The following is a 21,882-nucleotide window of genomic DNA, read 5'->3' on the forward strand; positions in this document are numbered from 1 at the left end:
GTGTACCCATTTTTAGGCTTTTGGGATACACTACCAGGAGGCATTTGGCTATTTCCTCCTTTAACAAGCACTGAGCACCTCTAGGCTACCTAGAAGTCTGCCCTAGGTAGCATGAGAGAGATGAGAAAAGGAAGCTGGGTTTTGACCTTCAACCACTAGATGGTGAATCCACAGTGACAAGTGTTACCCATCACTGTGCCCCTTCAAGGGCTGGCACACAGGAGCTGAGTGAGTGAATGAATGAACAAACTACGGTATGCTGGAGGTTGCTAAATGCATCCCAAACTCAGAACAAGACAAAACCAAGTAGAAATCGTGAGGACCTGGAGTGCAGACACAAGGGAGGGGCAGGGAGCTAGGGAAGGGGAAAGGCAGAGCTCAAGGTGGGGTCTCTGTCTCCACAGCCATAGCCCCAGAGCAGACTCAGGGGTGGGGAACCAGCCCAGGGCTAGGATGAGTTTCTTTTTTTTTTTTTTTTTGACAGAGTCTCCCTCTGTCACCCAGGCTGGAGTGCAGTGGTGAGATCTCGACTCACTGCATCCTCCACCTCCCGGGTTCAAGTGATTCTCCTGCCTCAGCCTCCCCAGTAACTGAGATTACAGATGCCCGCCACTACGCCCAGCTAATTTTGTATTTTTAGTAGAGATGGGGTTTCACCATGTTGGCTAGGCTGGTCTTAAACTCCTGACCTCAGGTGATCTGCCCATCTCGGCCTCCCAAAGTGCTGGGATTACAGGCCTGAGGCACTGCGCCCCGCCTTCAGATGAGTTTCTACTTCAATCAGAGTTAAAATTCTGATTTTTTTACACTAATATGCAAATCCCATTTTCAGGAAGAATGATAATTGTGGACAAAATCTTAAGAGTCCATGGGTCTCTTTTTTAATGTAAGCAAGTTTTCCTGCTCAAAAGTAAAGTTCAGAAAAAAATCTAATCAAATTGAATTTAACTAAGCAAAGAAATCAATACTAGAGGAAATCTAGGTAGCCTCGCCCCACCCAGTCTAGCATCACCTGGGATCCGGCTTATGAGGAGACCTGGGAACAGGCCCAGGGCTTCCAGCTTCTCATCCATGTCCCCAGAGTCAGCCTGACCACAGGCTACAAGGCCACCTCCTCTCCTGGTCAGAAACACTGACCAGAGCTCAAGGTCACCTCCTCCAAGAAGTCTTCTCCAGCCATGGACTGAAGTTAGTTCTCACCTGCAGCAGGGTGTAATTGAACCAAGATGCCTTAGGATCAAATCCCAATCCACCATATTTTGCTGTGTGACTTGGGCAAATCAGGTAACACACCAACCCTGTGCACACCAACCCTGCAAGGTAGCTCTGAAGATCAAACAAGATGGTGTGTATAAAGTGCATGGTTCAGGACCTAATACCCAGTGCCTGGCAAATGGAAACCCTGATCCCACAGCTTTTTTTTTTTTTTTTTTTTGAGACAGAGTCTTACTTACTCTGTCCCCCAGGCTGGAGTGCAGTGGCCTGGTCTCGACTCATTGCAACCTCCACCTCCTGGGTTCAAGCAATTCTCCTGCCTCAGCCTCCCAAGTAGCTGGGATTACAGGTGCCCACAACCGCACCCGGCTAATTTTTGTATATTTAGTAGAGATGGGGTTTCACTATGCTGGCCAGAACTGGTCTCGAACTCCTGACCTCAGGTGATCCACCTGCCTCTGCCTCCCAAGATCCCACAGCATTATATGTTGCCCACAACCATACTCTCAGCCCCTTTAGGGAAAGTCTCTCCATCTCCTCTTTCTCCCACCTTCCAGTTCACTTGGCAGCAGACTGTGCACATCAGAGACACTAGAGACAACCATCACATACCTGTAGTGAGAACACACTGAGCCACCTCTTCGCACGTTACCACGTTCATGCTGATACTCCCAATGGCCCTACAAAAGTAGGTACTCATCTTACAGGTGGAAAAACCAGGGGCTAAACTAATTTTTTTAAGTGGACCAAATTATGGAAGCAGAGGGAGATAGAACCCAGATTTGAAGCTGGGTCTACATGGCTCTGAAGTTCACCAGGCCATCCTGCCTCTCTCAGCCCCTTCAAAACAAACAGTAATTAACTGGCCGAGCTTCCCAGATTGCCTGTACCTTCTCAAAATAAGGCAAAGCTCGCCAGGCAGGTCAGGGTTGAAATGACTCCTTTTTTCTGAACCCTCCAGTGACCAGTCTGCAGAGGTCAGTATTGGGTGTGCCAGCCCACGTTGATCATAAACTCCACCTGTTGCTTGCTGTGTAACCTTGGGTAATGGACTCTTCGAGTCTTTATTTCCACATCTATAAAATGGGGATTTAAAAAATTCCATTTATTTTAAAGACAAAGTGAAATAACACAGGTAAAGATCTCAGCTTAGTGCCTGGCGTCCAACGAGCAACACGAAATAGGATGATTGCTTCTGTGCCCCCAGCCAGTCCATCCAGGGTTGCAATGTGTGCGGAAAATTCCCTTTCTGGGGAACCGCCTGCCTGGACCTTAACAGGGAGGGCCCCCGGCCTCCCGGGCTGCCCTCTCGTTTAATCCCATCTCTCCCTGAGGTTAATCTCCTCGTTCATACATGTATTTCATTTCATACAGTCATCTCTGCATGGTCTCGTTAACCAGAAACGTGCAGCATATAAACGTGGATTTACGATGGGGTCTGGCTCCTGCATCCTGTTTCGGGGGCAACACTGGGCTCTCGCCCACCAGCTGGGAAATGCTGATGGAAGGTGGTGGAGCGGGGGGCACCCCAGCCCCCCAGGGAGGGGCCACACAACAGCCCACACAACCGCCAGATGAAAGTGGCAGCCTGTACTTCAGGAACCTGACAGTGGGCACATCAGCCTGGGGCCCAGCCCCTCACTCAGGGTATGGTACAGAGGACCCACATCTGCCCAGGTCTGTTTGCTGTTTCGGGTGGAAAGGAAGAAGCGGGTAAGATCGGCACCCCACTCTCTTTCCTTCTTTCCACTTTCATTTGAAGAAAAAGCACTATAAAGTAGAAACTAATATTTTTTTACAACCCCTTAACAGCTTGTCCTCTGTGCTAACATACTGTAAATAAATGTCAGTTCCTGGTTATACATGTGGTTTATTTTAAACACGAGCAGAGGAAACTGAGTCTGTCATTGAAAACTGATTTGTGTATGTATGACGTGTGTGTGTGTGCTTCCATCTGGTTCTGAACACACAGATCACCCATCCATCTCTCTTTTTACACATTGCTCTTCTTCCTCATACTTTTTTTGTGGTTAAAAAAAAAAAATGCACAGCAGGCCAGGCGCTGTGACTCACGCCTGTAATCCCAGCACTTTGGGAGGCCAAGGCAGGCAGATCACAAGGTCAGGAGTTCAAGACCAGCCTGGACAACATGGTGAAACCCCGTCTCTACTTAAAATACAAAAATCAGCTGGGTATGGTAGCACACGTCTGTAATCCCAGCTACTGGGGAGGCTGAGGCAGGAGAATCGCTTGAACCCGGGAGGTAGAGGTTGCAGCGAGCCAAGTTCGTGCCATTGCACTCCAGCCTGGAGGACAGAGCAAGACTCTGTCTCCAAAAAAAAAAAAAAAGTGCACAGCATAAAATGTACCATTTTAGCAATGATAAACATACACTACAGCAGTACTAACTCCACACACATTATCTTCCTTCTCTTTCATATTAAAAGCCCAAGCCAGGCCGGGGGCGGTGGCTCACGCCTGTAATTCCAGCACTTTGGGAGGCTGAGGCAGGCGGATCATGAGGTCAGGAGATCGAGACCATCCTGGCTAATGCGGTGAAACCCCATCTCTACTAAAAATACAAAAAATTAGCCGGGCGTGGTGGCAGGCACCTGTAGTCCTAGCTACTCGGGAGGCTGAGGCAGGAGAATGGCGTGAACCCGGGAGGCAGAGCTTGCAGTGAGCGGAGATAGCCCACTGCACTCCAGCCTAGGCGACAGAGCAAGATTCCGTCTCAAAAAAAAAACAAAAAATACAAAATAAAAGCCCAAACCTTCCACAGAAACGAACTGTAATGTCTGGTTCCAAACACTTTTTCATTCCACAAAGACACCCCGGGGTAGGGGCAAGCACAATACTTCACGGCTTAAGGAGTTTGTATTTTTAATGTCTGATTTGGGAGGGGGACATTTCACTGGCACAGATGTGCTCCCGACTTGGCCCCATTGCCCACCCACCGTGGGGAGCTTGCACGTGGAGAAGGCCTTTGGGGGACCCCAGGCAGCTCCACCTGGCAGCTGGTCCCACCAAGGCAGGCCCTCCCTAATCCAAACCTGCCTGCCATCCCAAGACAACCCTAAAACCTTCACTAAGCATGCCAACCATCCCAGGGGCCGTGGCAGGGTCTGCCTGGGCACAGGCTCCAGAGCAGCGACTCAGCCTCTCCACTGTCCCTGCCCCGGGGCTGGCAGGGACCTCCCCAGACAACTCCTGCCAGGAGGACACACCTCCGGCACTCAGAGTCACAGGATGCTTTTCTTCCCATCAATTCCCTGCTTTTTCTTACATTCCTTTTTTTCTAGCTTCTCCCTAAGCAGCGTTACTCAAGAAATCACACATTTGGTGTGCTAGTAACAATTTTTCTTTCCTTTTTTTTTCTTTTATAGGGACAAAATCTTGCTCTGTCACCAAGGCTGGAGTGCAGTGGCTGCATCATAGCTAAGTGCAGCTTCGACCTCCTGGGCTCAAACCATCCTCCCACCATAGCCTCCTGAGTAGCTGGGACTACAGATGTGCACTATCACACCTACCTAATTTTTTAATTTTTTGTAGAGACAGGGTTTTACCATGTTATCTAGGCTGGTCTTGAACTCCTGGCCTCAAGCAATCCTCCTGCCTTGGCCCCTGGAAGCACTAGGGTTACAGATGTGAGCCATTATGCCAGGCCCAATTTTTCTAATAGACAATAAAATAAACATAAGAAGTAACATGTTCCTAACAGATGAAGGAATAAATATATATAAGTATGAAGAAAAGAGAACCATTCACCTATCAGCCACCTGAATCCCACAAGCGTCCGGTGCAATGTCCCATTTTGGGGATAGTGGGCATGAGACACCTCTGATAAAGAGGTGCATGTCAGTTGTCCTAAATGGATCTCCGGGAACCCACTCAGCCCACTGGAGTTCAGCAAGGGCTGAGTGTTGCATGCCAAGGGCAGTGCTGGGCAGAGGACAGTGGGAGGGGCGGGGGACATGCTGGCTACACACTCTGGCAAGCAGTGAAGCACTCCCCCAACCAGTGGCTCATCCACTCCCCAGGGCCATTAGCAGAGGGGTGGAGAGGGGTGGAAATCACGACAAGTGCGACTATTTCCCAAGTGCACCTGACCACCTGCCCCCATGGCCCAGGGACTCCAGCTGTGCATTCCCTACGCACACCAGACAGGGCCAGAGAGACCCACCAGGCTGCGGCAAGGCTCAGGGGAAGCCAAGCCAGAAGACACGGCCTCAGAAAGGTTCAGCAATGGGAAAGGATACCACTGAGGGCCAGAGCCCCTGGCAGGAGGCACGTCCCTGAGCAGGGGGCACACTGAGCCCTTCCTGCCCCAACCACATCTGTCTCATCCCATAGCCCTGCACGGCCCCACACTTGCCAGATGTGGCCACCCATAGGGACCAAGTTCATTTTCCGCGTGTCCTGTGATAATACTTGGTTGTGTTTATTTAACTTTCTGCTTCGAATGGCGGAGAGATGGGCCAGGAAAATCAGTTTGGCTCCCTTCGATCAAAACATAGCGGCCCACACATAATGCGAGGACACCCACACAGAGAAGCTCTCCCACACCATCAGAAAAAGCACATCTGGTCCACGGCTGGCAGGGGCCGGCCCGGCCCTGGGGGCCCTTGGAAAAGCTGCCTCGTGCAAAGCGGCATAGGCTGCAGTGGTCCCATGCTGTGTCGCCCACACTGCCATGCTCCAGCGGGCGGCAGCAGGTTCAATCTCCCCACCCAGGCAGACAGGCCTCAGAGAAGCCTTGTGTTCCACTACACACAAGCCAGTGCAGCCTGTGTGTAGTGGAACTCACACCCAGGTCCTGCTGGTCCTGGAACCCCCAAGAAGGCGAGAGGGGGACTTTGGGGAAAAGGAGCATCCGAGAGAAAGGTCCCAGAGGCTCCGCTCTGCACCTGCGAGAACAGATGTGGCTGCCTTCTCCCATAGCAGACCACATGCTGGCTCCCAGAGGGGAGAGGTGGGGACCCCCGGGTGGGTTAGCACAGCTGGTAAAAGCATTCCTGCTCCCACTTCTGATGGCCTCCAAAGTGCCTCCACCAAGCCCTGAGGCATCTGAAGCCTGCTCCTGAGACTGGAAACAAAGACACCAGGGGGTCTGGGGCTGGAGGGTCCACCCGGGAGCTCTTAGCAGGACACCAGGGGAAGCCTTATGAACCGCATGAGAGTGAGAGCTCGCCCAGCTGTCAGGACCCAGGCCCCCAGCCTGCGCCCACCCATTTTTTCCTCCCACCCCCAGCTCCTTCCCACGAGGACAGGGGCAACCATGTGTCAAAGGTCTGCCCAGGCCCCATTTCCTGCTGACAGCACCCCTTCCCCACTCTTTGGCCTGGGGATATGCACACTGAAGGCTTGGTCCACCCTTGGGAAGACAAACACAGGGAGAGGCCCCAGAGGTCCAGGGTGGTCTGGGGTCGGGGAGGCTGGGGGAGTCCTGGCACCTGGAGATAATCTAGAAGAAAGAACACGTTCCCAGACTCACAGACTCCTCACCCCAAAGAGGACAGCCAGAGAGGGGCCTCTGCCAGCCCCTTGCCCCCAGCCCTGCCACACACCCTTCTTACCTCCTGATGCTCCAAGCCATGCACCCACCTGCTCCCTTCCAGGCAACCACCTTCCTGTCTCAGGACCTCTGCCACTGCTGCTCTCATTACCCAAAACACCCCTGCCATGTTGGAGGCCCCCACCAGACCTCTGCTATCCAAGAGGCCTTCCCAGATCCCTGGATGAACAGACACCTCCTCCTCTGGTCCCCATAATCCTCTCTGAGGGCCCGACTCAGCTGAGACCCCTGGGCGCATCAGGGTCCCCTATGCTGTGAGCTCCCTGAGGGACAGCCCCACCCTGTTCCTCCTCCTTGCCCCTCACTCCCAGCTCAGGGTCTCGTCTCCACAGGCAACTGCCATGAGTTGGTTAAAATGAATTCATCACAAGCCCTTTGCTTTGTTACTTTTTTAATCTTCCAGATTATAGAAATAATAAATAAATACAGGTGAGTACTCAGGGAAAAATAAAACCATCTATAATGCCCCTCTCGGAAATGCCATGGGTATTTGAGGACAGTCGGCCCTACCGGACACTTTCTGTGCATTTACACTTTCTCTCCTTCAACACAAATGGGACCTGGGGCATGTCTGAGTGGTCTTGAGGCCCTCGGGGTGTGCAGGGCAGCGCTGAGAGTCCGGCCACAAGAAGTTCACAGGCCCACGAGGATGTGGCTAAGGAGGGGCATCAGGGTAATGGGGGGTCTTGAAACCACATCTTGGGAGGGGAAGTGAAGGAACTGATGCTGTTCAGCCCAGAGGGGCAGGCTCAGGGGGCCCTCAGAGCTGTCTTCAGGCATCTGAAGGGCTGTCACAGCGAAGACAGACTGCACTGGCTGTGTGGCCTCAAGGGGTCAAACCGGGACCAACCAGTGGAAGGCACTACAGAAAGATTTCAAGAAGAAACAGATGGGACGCTATCAGCAGAGGCAATGAGGGGAGGTCTGCTTGGGGGTAGTGAGGCTCCCGGCATGGGAGGGGACCAAGCAGCGGTAGAGAGACCCCCAAGAAAGTCAAGGCTCAGCTAGGAGAGGAGTTAGAGTTGGCGTTGATGGGATGGATCTCAAATGATCGCAGGGGAAATAAGTAGGTACCAGAAATAAACACTGGGGGTGGAGGAGACAATGGCACCACTCTACCCCCAGCCCAGCCCACGCTGCCACCCAGAGTGTGCCTAGCAGGGTCCCATTTTCTGGTTTCGCCAGGGAGACCAGAGATCTGAATATTTATAGGAACCATTCCAATTTTTAGACAGGCTGACCAAACTTCTAGCAGTCCAAATACAGTCCTTGCACTGCAGGCTGCAGACCCCCGGTCGGACAAGGAGCTCACAGGGCAAACGAGGCTACTGAAAGAAAAGGGAGCCATTTCAGGGCCCAGAAGAGCAGCCATCCCCGCAGGACTGGAATGGGTTAAAGTCTGAGTTGGCTCTCTGCTGCTCCAGGACTACAGCTGGCCTCCTACCCCCACCCCCGCCCCCAGAGGCCCTGTCAGCTGCCCAGGCCCCGCCTGACCGCTCGCCTCAGCCACCCAGCCTGGAACCCCAGATCTGGGAACAGGACAGCTGCCCTGAGGCTGGCCAGCCACCGCCAGCCAGAAAGAGATTCCGTTCCCCATGCCCTGCTGAGAGCCATTTGCTCATCTGGGATGGATGCCACAGGGGCAGAGAAGCAGGCTCTGTCCCGCTCTCCTCTCCCCTTCCTCCTGCCCCTAGGCCTGTGACAGGGAGCAGACCTCTGGTGCCACCACAATCAAAACTCCGCTGAGCACCGGTGACTAGGTGGGGTGCTCCACACACAGAGCACTTGTGTCACCTTCCTAGGGATCCTGCGGGGAGTCCTCAACCATCCTCATTGCACAGGCAAGAAAACCTATACTCAGAGAGGTTAAGACACTTGCTCACGGTCACACAGCCAGCAAGTGGCAGAGCTGGGATTCAAATCCAGACCTATGCAATTTAAAATCCCACACCAAGCCACTGGGCTAGAGGGTCCTGGCTCCCCCACATCCACATTCCCCATCTACCTGGTTGTTTTCTAGAAGCTACAGGCACCTGCTGCCTGGCTGGCTATGAGAGGGGAGAGAGGGCATAGTCAACGCTACTGATAAAGGCTGGGATAAGGGGGCTGGGCATGGTGGCTCATGCCTGTAATCCCAGCACTCTCGGAGGCCAAAGTGGGTGGATCATTGGAGGCCCAGGAGTTCAAGACCAGCCCAGGCAACATGATGAGCACATCTCTACAAAAAATACAAAAATTAGCCAGGTGTGGTGGCATGCGCTACTCAGGAGGCTAAGGTGGGAGGATCTCCTGAGCCTGTGAGTTCTAGGTTGCAGTGAGCTGTGATTGTGCCACTGCACTCCAGCCTGGGCAACAGAGTGAGATCCCATCTCAGAAAACCTAAATAAATGAATAAATGAAGTCCTGAAGCAGTACTGAAGTAACTGATTTGGAATCATTTTTCACAGTCTGGAAAGTGAGAAAGGGTGAGGGGCTGTATGGTGTACTTCCATTTGTGTGGGGGAGGGGAGATAAATACACACATTTTCTTGTGTCTGAACACACGTAAATTGCCCTGGAACCAGACACAAGAAACTAGGACCAGCAGTGGCCTCCGGGGAGGACAGCGGGTGGCTGGGGGAGTTTCTAATTTTGCTCCTTGTGCATTCATTAGCAATTCGTGTGTTTAAAAGTGTGTGTGTGTTCTACTTAAACCCCCTGCCACACCACCAGGGGCACCCACACTTGCCTTGGGGTGCTGCATTTTTGCCTTCCCACCTTGGTCCACTCCCCTAGTTGTAGCCCTACTAGGCGGTGGGGCTTTGGGGAAGTTCTTGCTGCTCTCTCTCAACTCCCATTTCCCAATGCATATGAACGACATTAGACTGGACTTCCCCCAAATCCCCACCCACCCTGGTGCCCTACAGGTCTAACTCGGTGACTCCAACCCCACAGCCCAGAGCTGGCCTAACAGGCAACGGCGCACTTCACCCCCAGCCCACCCTGTGCCCCGACTCCAGGCAGCCAGAGCCTTCTGAGGTGGCAGGACAGGCCACCAGGAGAGCAGTGACAGCCAAGCAGACATGTTCATCCTCCAGGTATCCACTGCCCCAGCCTCGCATAACAGCAGCACCCCAATCGTGCCCTGAGGAACCGCCCCTAACCCTAACCTCAATGTGCCACCAGTCAAACTGCCCTGCCCTCCCCTGGGCCATGGCCCAGGCTCATGCTTGATCTGCCCAGGGATTGATCCTCAAGCAGAGCCACGCAGGAGACACGGGAGGTGACGAACTCCCGCCCCATGGCAGTTCCCGGAAGAGAACATCCATTCCCTCTCGCTCCCGCATCTCCAGAGCTGCCCCAAGGCCTCCATCTCTCTGTGCATTCACACTGTTGGCTCCCCCTTGGCCTCCTGTTAAAGTCTCTTTTGGCTTAAGTTGTCCAGAGTTGGCTTCTGTCACCTGCACCACTGAACCCTGCTGGACAGGAAACCAGCACAGTGGCCGAGACAGCAGCTGAGACCATGGGGATGGTCCTGCCATTGCAGCTGACTCAGAAGCCACCCAGGAAAGGCCAAAAGCTCTTTGGACAGGGGCCAGGGGTCCACATCCGCCCCCCAACTCCTATAAATGCCTTGGAGAACCGGGAGGCCCAAGGTGGGCTCCTGCAGAAGAAGCTGGAAAAAGAAAACAAACAGCTCCTTCCTCAAGGACATTAGCAGGATTTGCCGAACTCCCACTTCTTACTCCTGGAAAGCCCAGAGGACGCAGGAAGTGACAGTTCCAGGGAAGGCGTGAGGTCGAAGGCTGTGGGCTGCCAGGGTCCAAGAGCCAGGCCCTGAGGAGCCGGGGCTTCGGAGACAGAAGGCCCTGGGTCAAGGCCGCAAGCCCAGCCCTCAGCAGCAGGGGGATTTCAGATGGGGCCTGTAATACTGAACCTTTTCAGGCATCACCTGTAAAATGGACATGATTCATCTGCCTTCCCGTGGGCTCTGGGGGGTGGGGGGATGACATCCCCGACATGTCCTGTGCCCAAGATAGACTGCACCTACCCTTTCCAACAATGGGACAGGATCGGAGGGCAAGCGGGACAGGGGTGGGCTGTGCCAGGATAAACTGCACCTGCCTTTTCCAACAATGGGACAGGATCGGAGGGCAAGCAGGACAGGCATGGGCTGTGCTTTCTCAGGTGGGCAACTGAGGATCAGACAGGAAACACGCTTGTTCCTGAGAAGTACAAAATTACTCCAATCCTCCAAGGTCCTCCTGAACAACCTAATCAATTGGCTTGCTATAAGATTTGTTCCAGAAAAGTTTTGCAAGCCACTATTGTAAAAAAAAAAAAAAATATTTAATCCACAATGAGTTTACAGCTCGACAGGCCTAGCACCCCATTTATCTACCTCATTCAAACCCAAGAGCATGACCCAAAACAGGGCTCTGATAGGGGTGAGACTGGCATGTGAGCAGGGAGCCAGGAGGTGGCATCCCCCACCCCAGGAGTGTGGATGGCCAGCAAGACGGAGGCGACAGGAGGCGGTCGGGTCTCTTCTGAAGCAGCCCCAGAGCACTGGCCATCTCAACTCTGCAGCGGGCATCTCTCCTGACCTCCTCTTTCCCACACATGTGTCCTAGAATGCCACCTCCCAAGCCACCTCAGGGAGGGCAGCCTGCTGGTTAGGGCCTCAGGGTCTGGGATGAAACCAACCAGGCTCACAGCGGGGCTCGGCCGCTCATCAGCTGTGTGAACTTCGGCAAGTTACTCAGACTCTCAGAACTTGAGTTTCTTATCAGTAAAATGGGTCAAAGAGGGCCTAACTTAGTGGGAGAATAGGCTGCTCAGTAAATTTGGCCATTCTTATTAATAACACTATTATTATCCCTTTCCTGCCCTGATACCCCCAGCTGCTCCACCAAAACGAACCAAAAAAAGCAGCCCCCTAAGCAGCAGCTGCACAAAGATCTTGATACGGGGTCAGGACAGGAAGTTATCTGGGAGTTCCCTAACTTTCCATGAGAAATCTAAGGCACAGACCTCATTCACAAGGGAAGTGGGGGGCCTGGCACCTGCTTCTGCTTCATCAGGCACAGTGGGGAACTGCCAACTCAGTCTAGTGCCCCACTGGACAGATGGGAAAGCTGAGGCACAGGGAAGTGGTATGACGGGTGCCAAGTCACACAGCAAACAGGAGGAAGGGCTGGTCCAGGAGCTCCAGGCAGACTCTGGCAGGGCAGCACTGCCCAGCTCTTTTAATCCTCGGAGTACTGGCAACCTTGAGGCCTTCAGGGCCAGCCAGGTAACATTAAAGGGTAAGGAGGGCTTGATGCACACAACAGGGAGTCATAGGTATGAGGAACAGAGCACGCAGGCTTGGGTATAAGCAGGCAGCACCAGCCCATCCTCACTGTACAGGAACTTGATCTCCTGATTGCTTTGAAGAACAGCTAGAAATCTGGATTTTTGTGCATACTTTCCTGAATTTTAAGTGTTACATTCTAATTCCAAACTCTATATATATATATATATATATATTTTTTTTTTTTTTTTTTTTTTTGAGACAAAGTCTCACTCTGTTGCCCAGGGTGGAGTGCAGTGGTACAATCTCAGCTCACCGCAAACTTCACCTCCCAGGCTCAGGTGATTCTCCTGCCTCAGCCTCCTGGGTAGCTGGAATTACAAGCGCCCGCCACTACGCTGGGCTAATTTTTGTATTTTTATTGGAGGCAGGATTTCACCATGTTGGCCAGGCTGGTCTTGAACTCCTGGGCTCCCGCGATCCACCTGCTTTGGCTTCCCAAAGTGCTGAGATTGCAGGCGTGAGCCACTGTGCCTAGCCAAAAACAAATTTTAATCCTGAGCAGCCAAGAAAACAAAATGATCCTGATACTGGATGCGCTCCTCGGGTTCCCAGACTGCAACCTTCCCCCAGAATTTCAAAGTAGGTCCTGAGTATTTTTGTTTGTTTGTTTTGTCATTGAGCTAAAATGACATGAGAGGTGCTTGGAAAGTATTTTTCCCTATAAAGCAATGTCTTGCCCAGGTGACTAAAATTCCACCATTAGCTACTAATTCCTTTTAGTCAAACAGTGCTCTCCTTGGATATTCTTTTAAAAAGAAGATTCAGGCAGGATGCAGTGGTTCATGCCTGTAATCCCAACATTTTGGAAGACTGAGGAAGGAGGATTGCCTGAGCCCAGGAGTTGCCAGCCTAAGCAACATAGTGAGGCCCCATCTCTACTAAAAATTTAAAAATTAGCCAGGCATGGTGGCACGTACCTGTAGTCCCAGCTACTGGGGAGGCTGAGGTGGGAGGATTGCTTGAGCCTGGGAGGTTGAGGCTGCAGTGAGCTATAATCATGCCACTGCACTCCAGCCTGGGTGACAGAGCAAGACCCTGTCTCAAAAAAAAGGAAGATTCCAAAGCGTTTATTGTAAATGTCTTAGTCTAGAGGAGAGGCCTAAGCAATGCTTCAGTCCTGGAAAAACAAAGTAATAATAATAACAATAACGGTAGCAATAACTAACCTATACTGAGCAATCAGTATGCTCAAGGCACCATCCCAAGTACTGAGGACACAGTTGACTGCAAAGGCTTTTGAGAGGGTGAAGAAAAACATGTGTCTATTTTAGATAAGAAGCTGCTAATATCTCCACAAAATACCACTCCCAAGGCTGAGATCAGACACTTGGTGTCTTTCCAGCAGAGAAGCATCGCCACATTTGCCATCTCGGAATAAGTCTGGCATCTTCCATGGACAAAACTTTTGGCTGCCAAGTAGCTAGGGCACGCCTGAGGCTCTGGCCACCTGACGTCCTAGAGGGAGGGCCTTGCACGGAGTCCTAGCGGCGGAGAGGGGAGAGCAGGGGGAGGCAGGGGAAAGTTTACCTCGACACTTTTCCCTAAAATGCTGATCTTAGGTCTAGACAACAGAAAAGATGCTGCTAAAATTACTATGAAGTCTTTCCCCAAAAGGCATTTGGTTACATCTGATTTTAACGTGCACTTGCAGAAGTCCACTCTCTGGGCCCATCCTGGGCTTCCAGATGAGGGTCTGGAAAGGGCCCCTGAGATTATAAACCCAATAAAAGAGACGCAGAGGCCTGGGGAGGACTTTCCAGGAAGGAAATGCAGAGCAGCAACAGGAACACAGGTCCCATCAGACCAGGGTGCAGGTCCAGAGCCACACAGACCGCCTGATACCGCCTTAGCCTGACTGAGGACAGCTGGGGAGAGTGGTGCTGGGCAGGAGGTGCTCAGCCAGAGCTGAGACCCTGAAGGTAGGAGAAATGGGGACAGTGCAGTTAGAGAACAAAGAAAACTCCGTAAGAAACAAGACCACCATGTCACTTATCCCAGGGTTTCTGTTGTGCACATGCGTGCTTTGTCCATGCAGTTTGAGTCCATCCATCTTTTGACCCTACTAGATAAGTGTGTGGCAAGGTGTGGTTAGCTCCATTTTATCAATGAAGAGAATACGAGGCCCAGAGAGATTAAGACACCATTTCAGGATCACACAGCTGCAGTACCAGGCCTCCTACCCGCCAGTTCACAAATGCTCCATCTCTTCGCTCCAACATTCTGACCTTTTTTGAGTTCATCAACTGTGCCAAGCCCTCCCCACTGCTGGGCATGGTGAGCTGTATTCCATCACCACCAAAGGCCCATCCAGTGCCAGGCCTGCCATGGTCACCTCGCTACTCATGTCTCAGTCACAGCTCATCAGTCCTTTTTCTCAGAAGGCTTCTGTGCAGTTGAAATCTAATTCTACTCCTTGATGCACCGCCCCCCAGAATGGATCTCATGATAGCATCACACCCACACCTACCTTTCCTAGAGCAAAGCCATATAAAAATACCTGGAGGGATTGCTGAAACTCAGATGCCTGGGCTCCCACAGAGATTCTGACTCAGCAGAACCTGGATAGGGCCCGGGGATCTGCATTGCTACCAAGTTCCCAGGTGAGGCTGACCCCATGCTGTCCAATACAGTCACTACTACCCTCATGTGAGTATTTAAATAAAAATTAACCAAAAGTAAATCAAACTGGGCATGGTGGTACATGCATATAGTCCCAGCTACTCGGGAGGCTGAGGCAGCAGGATCACTGGAGCCCAGGAGTTCAAGTCTATAGTGCGCTGTGACTGCACCTGTGTATAGACACTGCACTCCAGCCTGGGCAACACAGAGATACCCCATGTCTAAAAATAAATAAAAAAGAACTGGGTGCAGTGGCTCTCACCTGTAATCCCAGCTACTCTGGAGGCTGATGTGGGAGGATCCCTTGAGGCTAAGAGTTCAAGACCTACCTGGGCAAAATAGAGAGATCTCGTCTCTTAAAATATAAAAATAAATTAGCTGAGTGTGATGGTGAACGCCTGTAGTCCCAGCTACTCCAGAGGCTGAGATGAGAGGATCACTTGAGCCCAGGAGTTTAAAACTACAATGAGCTGTAACCATGCCACTGTACTCCAGCTTGGGCAACAGGGCAAGACCCTGTCTCTAAAAAAATAATAATAATAAATACATATTGTTAAAATAAATATTTTTAATTTTTTAAATTAAATCAAATTTAAAATGGCAGCTCTGGCCAGGTGCGGTGGCTCATGCCTGTAATCCCAGCACTTTGGGAGGCTGAGGCCGGTGGATTACGAGGTCAAGAGATAGAGACCATCCTGGCCAAATGGTGAAACCCCGTTTCTACTAAAAATACAAAAAAATTAGCCAGGCGTGGTAGTGGGTGCCTGTAGTCCCAGCTACTCGGGAGGCTGAGGCAGGAGAATGGCGTGAACCCGGGTGACAGAGTGAGACTCCGTCTCAAAAAAAAAAAAAAAAAAAAAATGGCAGTTCCTCAGTCCCACTAGCCAGGTTTCAAATGCTCAAAACCCATATGTGGCTAGTGGCTACCATATTGGACAGTACAGATATAGAACATTTCCATCTTCACCAAAAGGTCTATTGGACAGCACTGGTCTAGACTCTAGAGCACACGTTACTGTTAGTAATCATAGGCTCATCCACGAGTATCTTTTTTTTTGAGACAGAATCTCACTCTGTCACCCAGGCTGGAGTGCAGTGATGTGATCTCAGCTCACTGCAACCTCCGCCTCCTAGGTTCAAGCGATTCTCCCTGCCTCAGCCTCCCAAGTAGCTGGGATTACAGGCACCCACCACTTTGCCTGGCTAATTTTTGTATTTTTAGTAGAGACAGTGTTTCACCCTGTTGGCCGGGCTGGTCTCAAACTCCTGACCTCAGGTGATCCACCCGCCTTGGCCTCCCAAAGTGCTAGATTACAGGAATGAGCCCATCCATGAGTATCTGATTACAGATGGTCCCTGACTTAAAGTGTTTAGACGTGCAATGGTTCAACCTCACAATGGTATGAAAGCAACACACATTTAGTAGAAACTGTACTTCAGTACAGTACTCAATAAATTACATGAGATATTCTTCCCTTTATTATAAAATAGGCTTTGTGTTAGATTAGTTTGCCCAACTGTAGGCTAATGTAAGTGTTCCAAGTATGTTAAGATAAGCTCGCTAAGCCCTGATGTTTGTAGGTTAGGAGTATTATTAAAGGTATATTTGTTGAATAGGTGGATGGATGGATGGATGGATGGATGGATGGATGGATGGATGGATGAATGGATGGACGGATGGATGGACAGATGGACGGACAGACAGACAGATGAATGGAAGGATGGACAGTGAGCTGAATGGCAAGAACTCCGAAAGGGGCAGAGACTCCCAGTGGCCTAACTCCTCTTGAAGGCAGACCCCCTGCCTCCCTTGATTGACCTGCTAGAGCATGAACCCTCTGCTTAATCCCATAGCCCCTGCCCCAAGATATGAGCAGCAGAGGAATATCCGCTAGGCCTTGGATAACCATGTCCTGCTTAACCAAGAGGAAGCTCTGTTGGAAAAGAAAGTCAATTCTAAAATGCCTTTACTATTTTCAGTTCTTGGATACCTAGCAAACAAGAGCTGACAATCTGACTTTAATAGCTCCAGTTCTGAGTGTCTTAAAGACATTTCTTTCCAACTAAGTAACCCAAATAAATTTAGCTACATTTTTTTAATAAGGAGAAATAATTAAAGAACAGATGGTGTTGCTTACTTTGAAATTTTTGCTCTAAAATAGATTTTGTGTGCACCTTGGTTGGAGTTCAACTCCCCACCTCCCCCTTGCATTCGTGTGTCAGGAAAGGAGATCAGTTCACTAATTACCTGGCTGTCTTTTCCCTACAAGATCCCAATTTAAGAATCTCGTTTCATTCTAAGAAAATTAATTCAAAATGCCAAATAATTTAAAAATGTATTAAGATTCCCCTTAGACTAGAAAGCAAAAAGGAGCTTTCATTTGTCTGTTAAAAATCACCTTGGGTAGTAGATTGAAGTTTAGCTCTTAAGACTTGATCCCCACAATTGGGCTTTTGGCAAAAGCTATGAGTTCCATATGTCCACAAAATGTTTCATTTAAAATATATGTGCTTTTAAATTGGTCTCTGACCATTTCTATGCCACAGTCTCTAACTGCTCCACGCATTTTCCCAACCCTTGGAGCCTTGTTCGCCTCGGAAGCTAGACTCTTTTATTTGCATTGGAGGTAACCTATTTCCAGCATGCCAAAACCTGTTCACTTTCAAAGCCACTTTTGGAGATTTTATAGCCTGAAATGGAATAAAATTTAAATTTAATAAAATTTGAGACCTGAACAAGAAAAAAAAAGAAAAACTGAACGGGTTTAAAAGCCAGCTACCCAGACGCGGAGGAAAATATTCTAAGAAAACCCCACAGGGCGGTGGGGCGGGGGCGGGGGCGGGGGGCGATGGGGAGCCAGACCATGGATAGCCTGCCAAATGTCATCTGGGGCTGGCTTTAGAAGAGAACCAGAGCTGGGGAGGCAATGCAATTATTTAAATCCAGAAAGAAAAATGTTTGCTCCCAAATTTGGCAGCAGATGATTGCCTCTGATTCTTCCCATTTCCAACTGATTCCATACAAGCTTAAGTGGAGGAAGCTTCAGGCCCAGAAGAACGCACAGGACGAGGGTCCCACACCTGGGCTCGAGGCGTGGTCTGCAAAGTGAAAAGTCCTGCTCTGGGACCAGATGAACGGAGGGTCTCACTCTAAGGCCTTCAGGGGTGGCAAAGCACATTTTTCTTTAAACCACAGGTTGTAACAAGAAGAGATTTCTCTCTTCCTTTGTTTCTCCTTGTCTCTGCCTTTGTCCCTGTCTGGCAGCCCCCTCCTCTGCCCCTGCTGCTCTCTTTTTCCCTCCCCCGGTGTGTGCGAAGGCTGAGCCTGGCTGTCACTCAGGCCCTTCTGTGGGCCCAGGGAAGGAGGCCACACGGGGCTCCCCAGGCCTCAGGGTATTTATTACCACCCCCGACAGCCCAGTCCCTCTGCAGCCTCCAAGGCTGTGCTCAAAGGCGGTGAGGTCTGCTGTGCACACCCATGGAAGGGCCTCTGGGGGATGCATTTAATGCCTCCAGTTGGGTCTTCCTCTCTCTCCCGGAGAAGGTTCAATCACTTCCACATCCCTATCCTGCTTAGAGGAAAGAGCTGGGAAAGCCAAAGATGAGTAAGAAGAAACACTCCAGCAGTCCCTGGTTGGCTGGTGAATTCCAACAGCACGTGGGCAGGATCTCCTGATACAGGAGACTGTGGGAGTATTTGGGCTGAAATGACAACCCGTTTGTCTAAGTCACCCCCGCAGGAATTTTTTTTTTTTTTTTTTTTCTGAAATGGAGTCTCTCTCTGTTGCCCAGGCTGGAGTGCAGTGGCGTGATTTCAGCTTGCTGTGACCTCCGCCTCCCAGGTTCAAGTGATTCTCATGCCTCAGCCTCCCAAGTAGCTGGGACTACAGGTGCCCACCACCACGCCTGGCTAATTTTTGTGTTTTTAGTAGAGACGGGGAGTCATCATGTTGGCCAAGCTGGTCTCGAACTCCTGACCTCAGGCGATCCACCTGCCTCAGCCTCCCAAAATGTTGGGATTACAGGCGTGAGCCACCACATCCGGCCCCCTGCAGGAATTTTTAAATCCAAGTTAGATGGGGTCAAGATGATGTTGCTCCTTCATCCTCCCCAAGCAAGGCCCCTAGCTGAGTCAGAAGGGATGAGACCCACATTGTCCAAGAGAACTAAGCTCTAGTTCGAGCTCCTTCTGTCTGCCTACTTCCCTTGCCCCACCCCTCAGCCCAAGGCCTCCCCTGCTCACCCCTCTTCTTATGCATCCATGTCTTTCTTCTTTTACAGGGTAAAATCCATCCTTCTCCAGGAAGTTTTCCTGGGGGAATAAATACAAAATTTCTTATTGCAGGCTAGTAAGCATGTGCAGTCTCCTGGTGAAATAACACTTGTATGCCCATTTGACAGATGAGCAAACTGAGGCTCAGACTACTTAACGACTTGCCCAGGTAGTCATCTACGCAGCCAGGATTTAACTGCTTTTCCAGATACACAAGTGAATTTTCAAAGCCTCTGGATGGCTGATCCCCTGTCTTGAGCAAGGTCCTTCCCTGGGGTATGGCCCAGAGGTCAGGATAGGAGGCCCTAAGGCATCCTCACCTTCTCTTCAGACCACCCTGGTGACTAATGACTCTGGGCAAAGCAGAGAGGCCCGAGTGGGGGACAAGCCCTGTGATCGACCTTGAACTTAAGAAGCTCCAAGCTCTCACCAGCAATGCTAATGGGCCAGGAGTAACCTGAGCCAGCCCTTGGATGGAAACTCAAGCCATTATGCCTGGCTGGCCTGCCGGCCGGCTGGCATCACTACCTGGACAGAAGCCTCACTTCTCCATTTCACGGGGCTTCTGTTCAGAGCAACCTTTTCTCTTGCAACAACAAAACAGCTCCCATTTATCAATCACTGACTAAGTGCCAGACACTCTGCTAAGCACTTTACACACATTATCTTGTTTAATCTTCACAGCTGTGCAGAAAAAAACGAGTGTTAATGCTGCATCACAGGCGAGGAAACTGAGGCTCAGAGAGGATAAGGAAGTTGCTCGAGGGTGCACAGCTAGCTGGTAAGCTCAAAGCTGGTGTCTGAACAGGCCTGTGTTCCTAACCAGAGTCGTATGCTGCCCTTGGAAGGAGATTCTTGCTTGAAATTATGGATAATTTGTTTTAATATTTTTTCAAAATGCTCTGCAACATTCCGAAAGGGAAAGAAAAAAGTTATAACTTGTTGGGGGGAAAAAAAAGGAGAAGAAGGAGGCAGGGGAGACAGTAGGAGGAAGGTTGGGTAATCTGCGAAGTTCCCGTGATATCTGGTGGGAAAACACAGACACACACATACACACTTGCACATGTACACACACCAACAGGCTTCATCTGTCATGTATCTGGGATTTTGTGTTAAAGGGGCCGGGCACAGTGACTGACACCTGTAATCCCATGGGAAGACAGAGGTAGGAGGATCACTTGAGCTCAGGAGTCCGAGACCAGCCTGGGCAATATAGTGAGACCTCTCTACAAAAAAAATAAAAATTTGGTACACACCTGTAGTCCCAAGCTGCTCAGGAGGCTGTGGGAAGATCGCTTGAGCCCAGAAAGTGGAGATTACAGTGAGCCATATAATGCCACGGCACTCCAGCCTCGATGACAGAGTGATAACATCTCAAAAAAAAAATTTTTTTAATCCAAAAGGGTAGTTTTTCTCATCTAGGGCTTAGATTATTAGTGTCAAAACTGGGGGGGAATGTCCCAAAATAAATTATTCCCTATCATGCTTCTAAGCTACCCAAGAGACTTCTAAGCCCACAGCCAGGCATTGCGTCTCCAGCCAGACACTGCACACGCTTCCTCAGAGTCCTCCCAGCAGTCCCAAAGGTAGAGATTAGAGCCCCCCTGTCACAGGTAGGGATCCTGAGCCTCACAGAGAGTAAGGTACAGGCCCATGGTTCCTCAGGTGACAAGAGACAGAGCCAGGTTTTGAACCCAGGTCAGCCTGCTTCCAAAGCACTTCCACCCTGCTTGCAACTTCCAATCATGCCAATACCAAGTTGGGGGTGGGGGAGGTGTGCTGTTGCTAAGTGGTCTCAGGCCAGGAGAGAGAGCTACAGAGATGCTACACAGAGCCTGAGTGGCAGGAGAGTGGCACTCAAATCCTCAGCTCTGGCCAGATTTCAGGAAGGCAGGAGCACTGGGTGGGGAGCCAGGAGACCTGGGCACCACCAGAGCTCCAAGATAAACTTGGGCGAGTCACTTCCCATCTCCAAGCCTTTCTAAGCCTCAAATGCCATTTTCCTGCAGAACAGGAGCTTTTCTGGGTCTCACTCCAGAAGGAAACCTGACCCCTTGCTTTCCCTTCCTGGACCCCGCCTCTCCACCAAATGCCACGCTGCCCAGAAAAGGACGAGATTCCAGGGTGCCCCGTAAGCAGAGGCCCTGAGAATCCAATGGGCGGGCACCTCCACCCACCAGCAGCTGCCCTCCTCTCTGATGCAAAAGAAACTCGTGGGCTGGTTTTTAAGACTCGAAATAAAGTTTAAATATTACGTGGAAATTACTAAACAAATCAAATCACTGTTAAGTAGATGTCACAGGCTTCCTCTAGACAATACATTTAATGAAGATTATTGTCCTCCTGGTTATAGTTTTAGATTTGCATTTTATTATCAGAGAACCACTTATGCATTACTCCAGGATTTTCATTAGGTAAATAAATTTTTATGTGGATTTCATTATATTCCCTTGGCTGAAATCCTGATCACTTAACAGCAAGAATGCTGCTCCGACATCCTGTGTGTCAATCAGGATGTAACTGTTTCCTTTGGTTGTTGAAAATTACTTTTTAAAAAATCTGGTGTTGATGGCAAAAGGAAGAGAGATAGGGTCAGAACTCTGGGTAGATTTTGTGTCCAGTTCTTTCGCTGAAACATACACACACCCTAAAAAGAAATTTTCTATTTAAAAATAACATATGTAATTTTACATACATGGGATATATAAGCTCCCATTCTCTCTTTCTCTCCATACATATATATAATATATACTTTTTTTTTCCTGGTGTCACTTTGGCCTCTCAGATGTAAACTGACACAATGGCACCGGGTCTAACAGGACTGAGGTGCAGGTCAGTACCAGAGAAATAAAGTTGAAAGAA

The 21,882-nt window shown here is 50.4% G+C and overlaps 1 protein-coding gene across 3 annotated transcripts in view; it reads right to left on the minus strand.

The window, feature by feature from the left end:
* ZNF423 (zinc finger protein 423) overlaps window positions 1-21,882 on the minus strand; it is a 364,983-nt gene that overhangs the window by 312,606 nt on the left and 30,495 nt on the right. The window contains exon 2 of one of the 3 annotated variants that reach the window (XM_054668362.1): window positions 18,991-19,059. The exons of the other annotated variants lie outside the window; for them this stretch is intronic. Coding sequence (XP_054524337.1) covers window positions 18,991-19,059 — 69 coding nt within the window. The remainder of the gene's footprint in view (window positions 1-18,990; window positions 19,060-21,882) is intronic. 3 annotated transcript variants of the gene reach the window in all.

This window comes from Pan troglodytes, chromosome 18, assembly GCF_028858775.2.
Source record: "Pan troglodytes isolate AG18354 chromosome 18, NHGRI_mPanTro3-v2.0_pri, whole genome shotgun sequence".
Lineage (NCBI taxonomy): Eukaryota > Metazoa > Chordata > Mammalia > Primates > Hominidae > Pan > Pan troglodytes.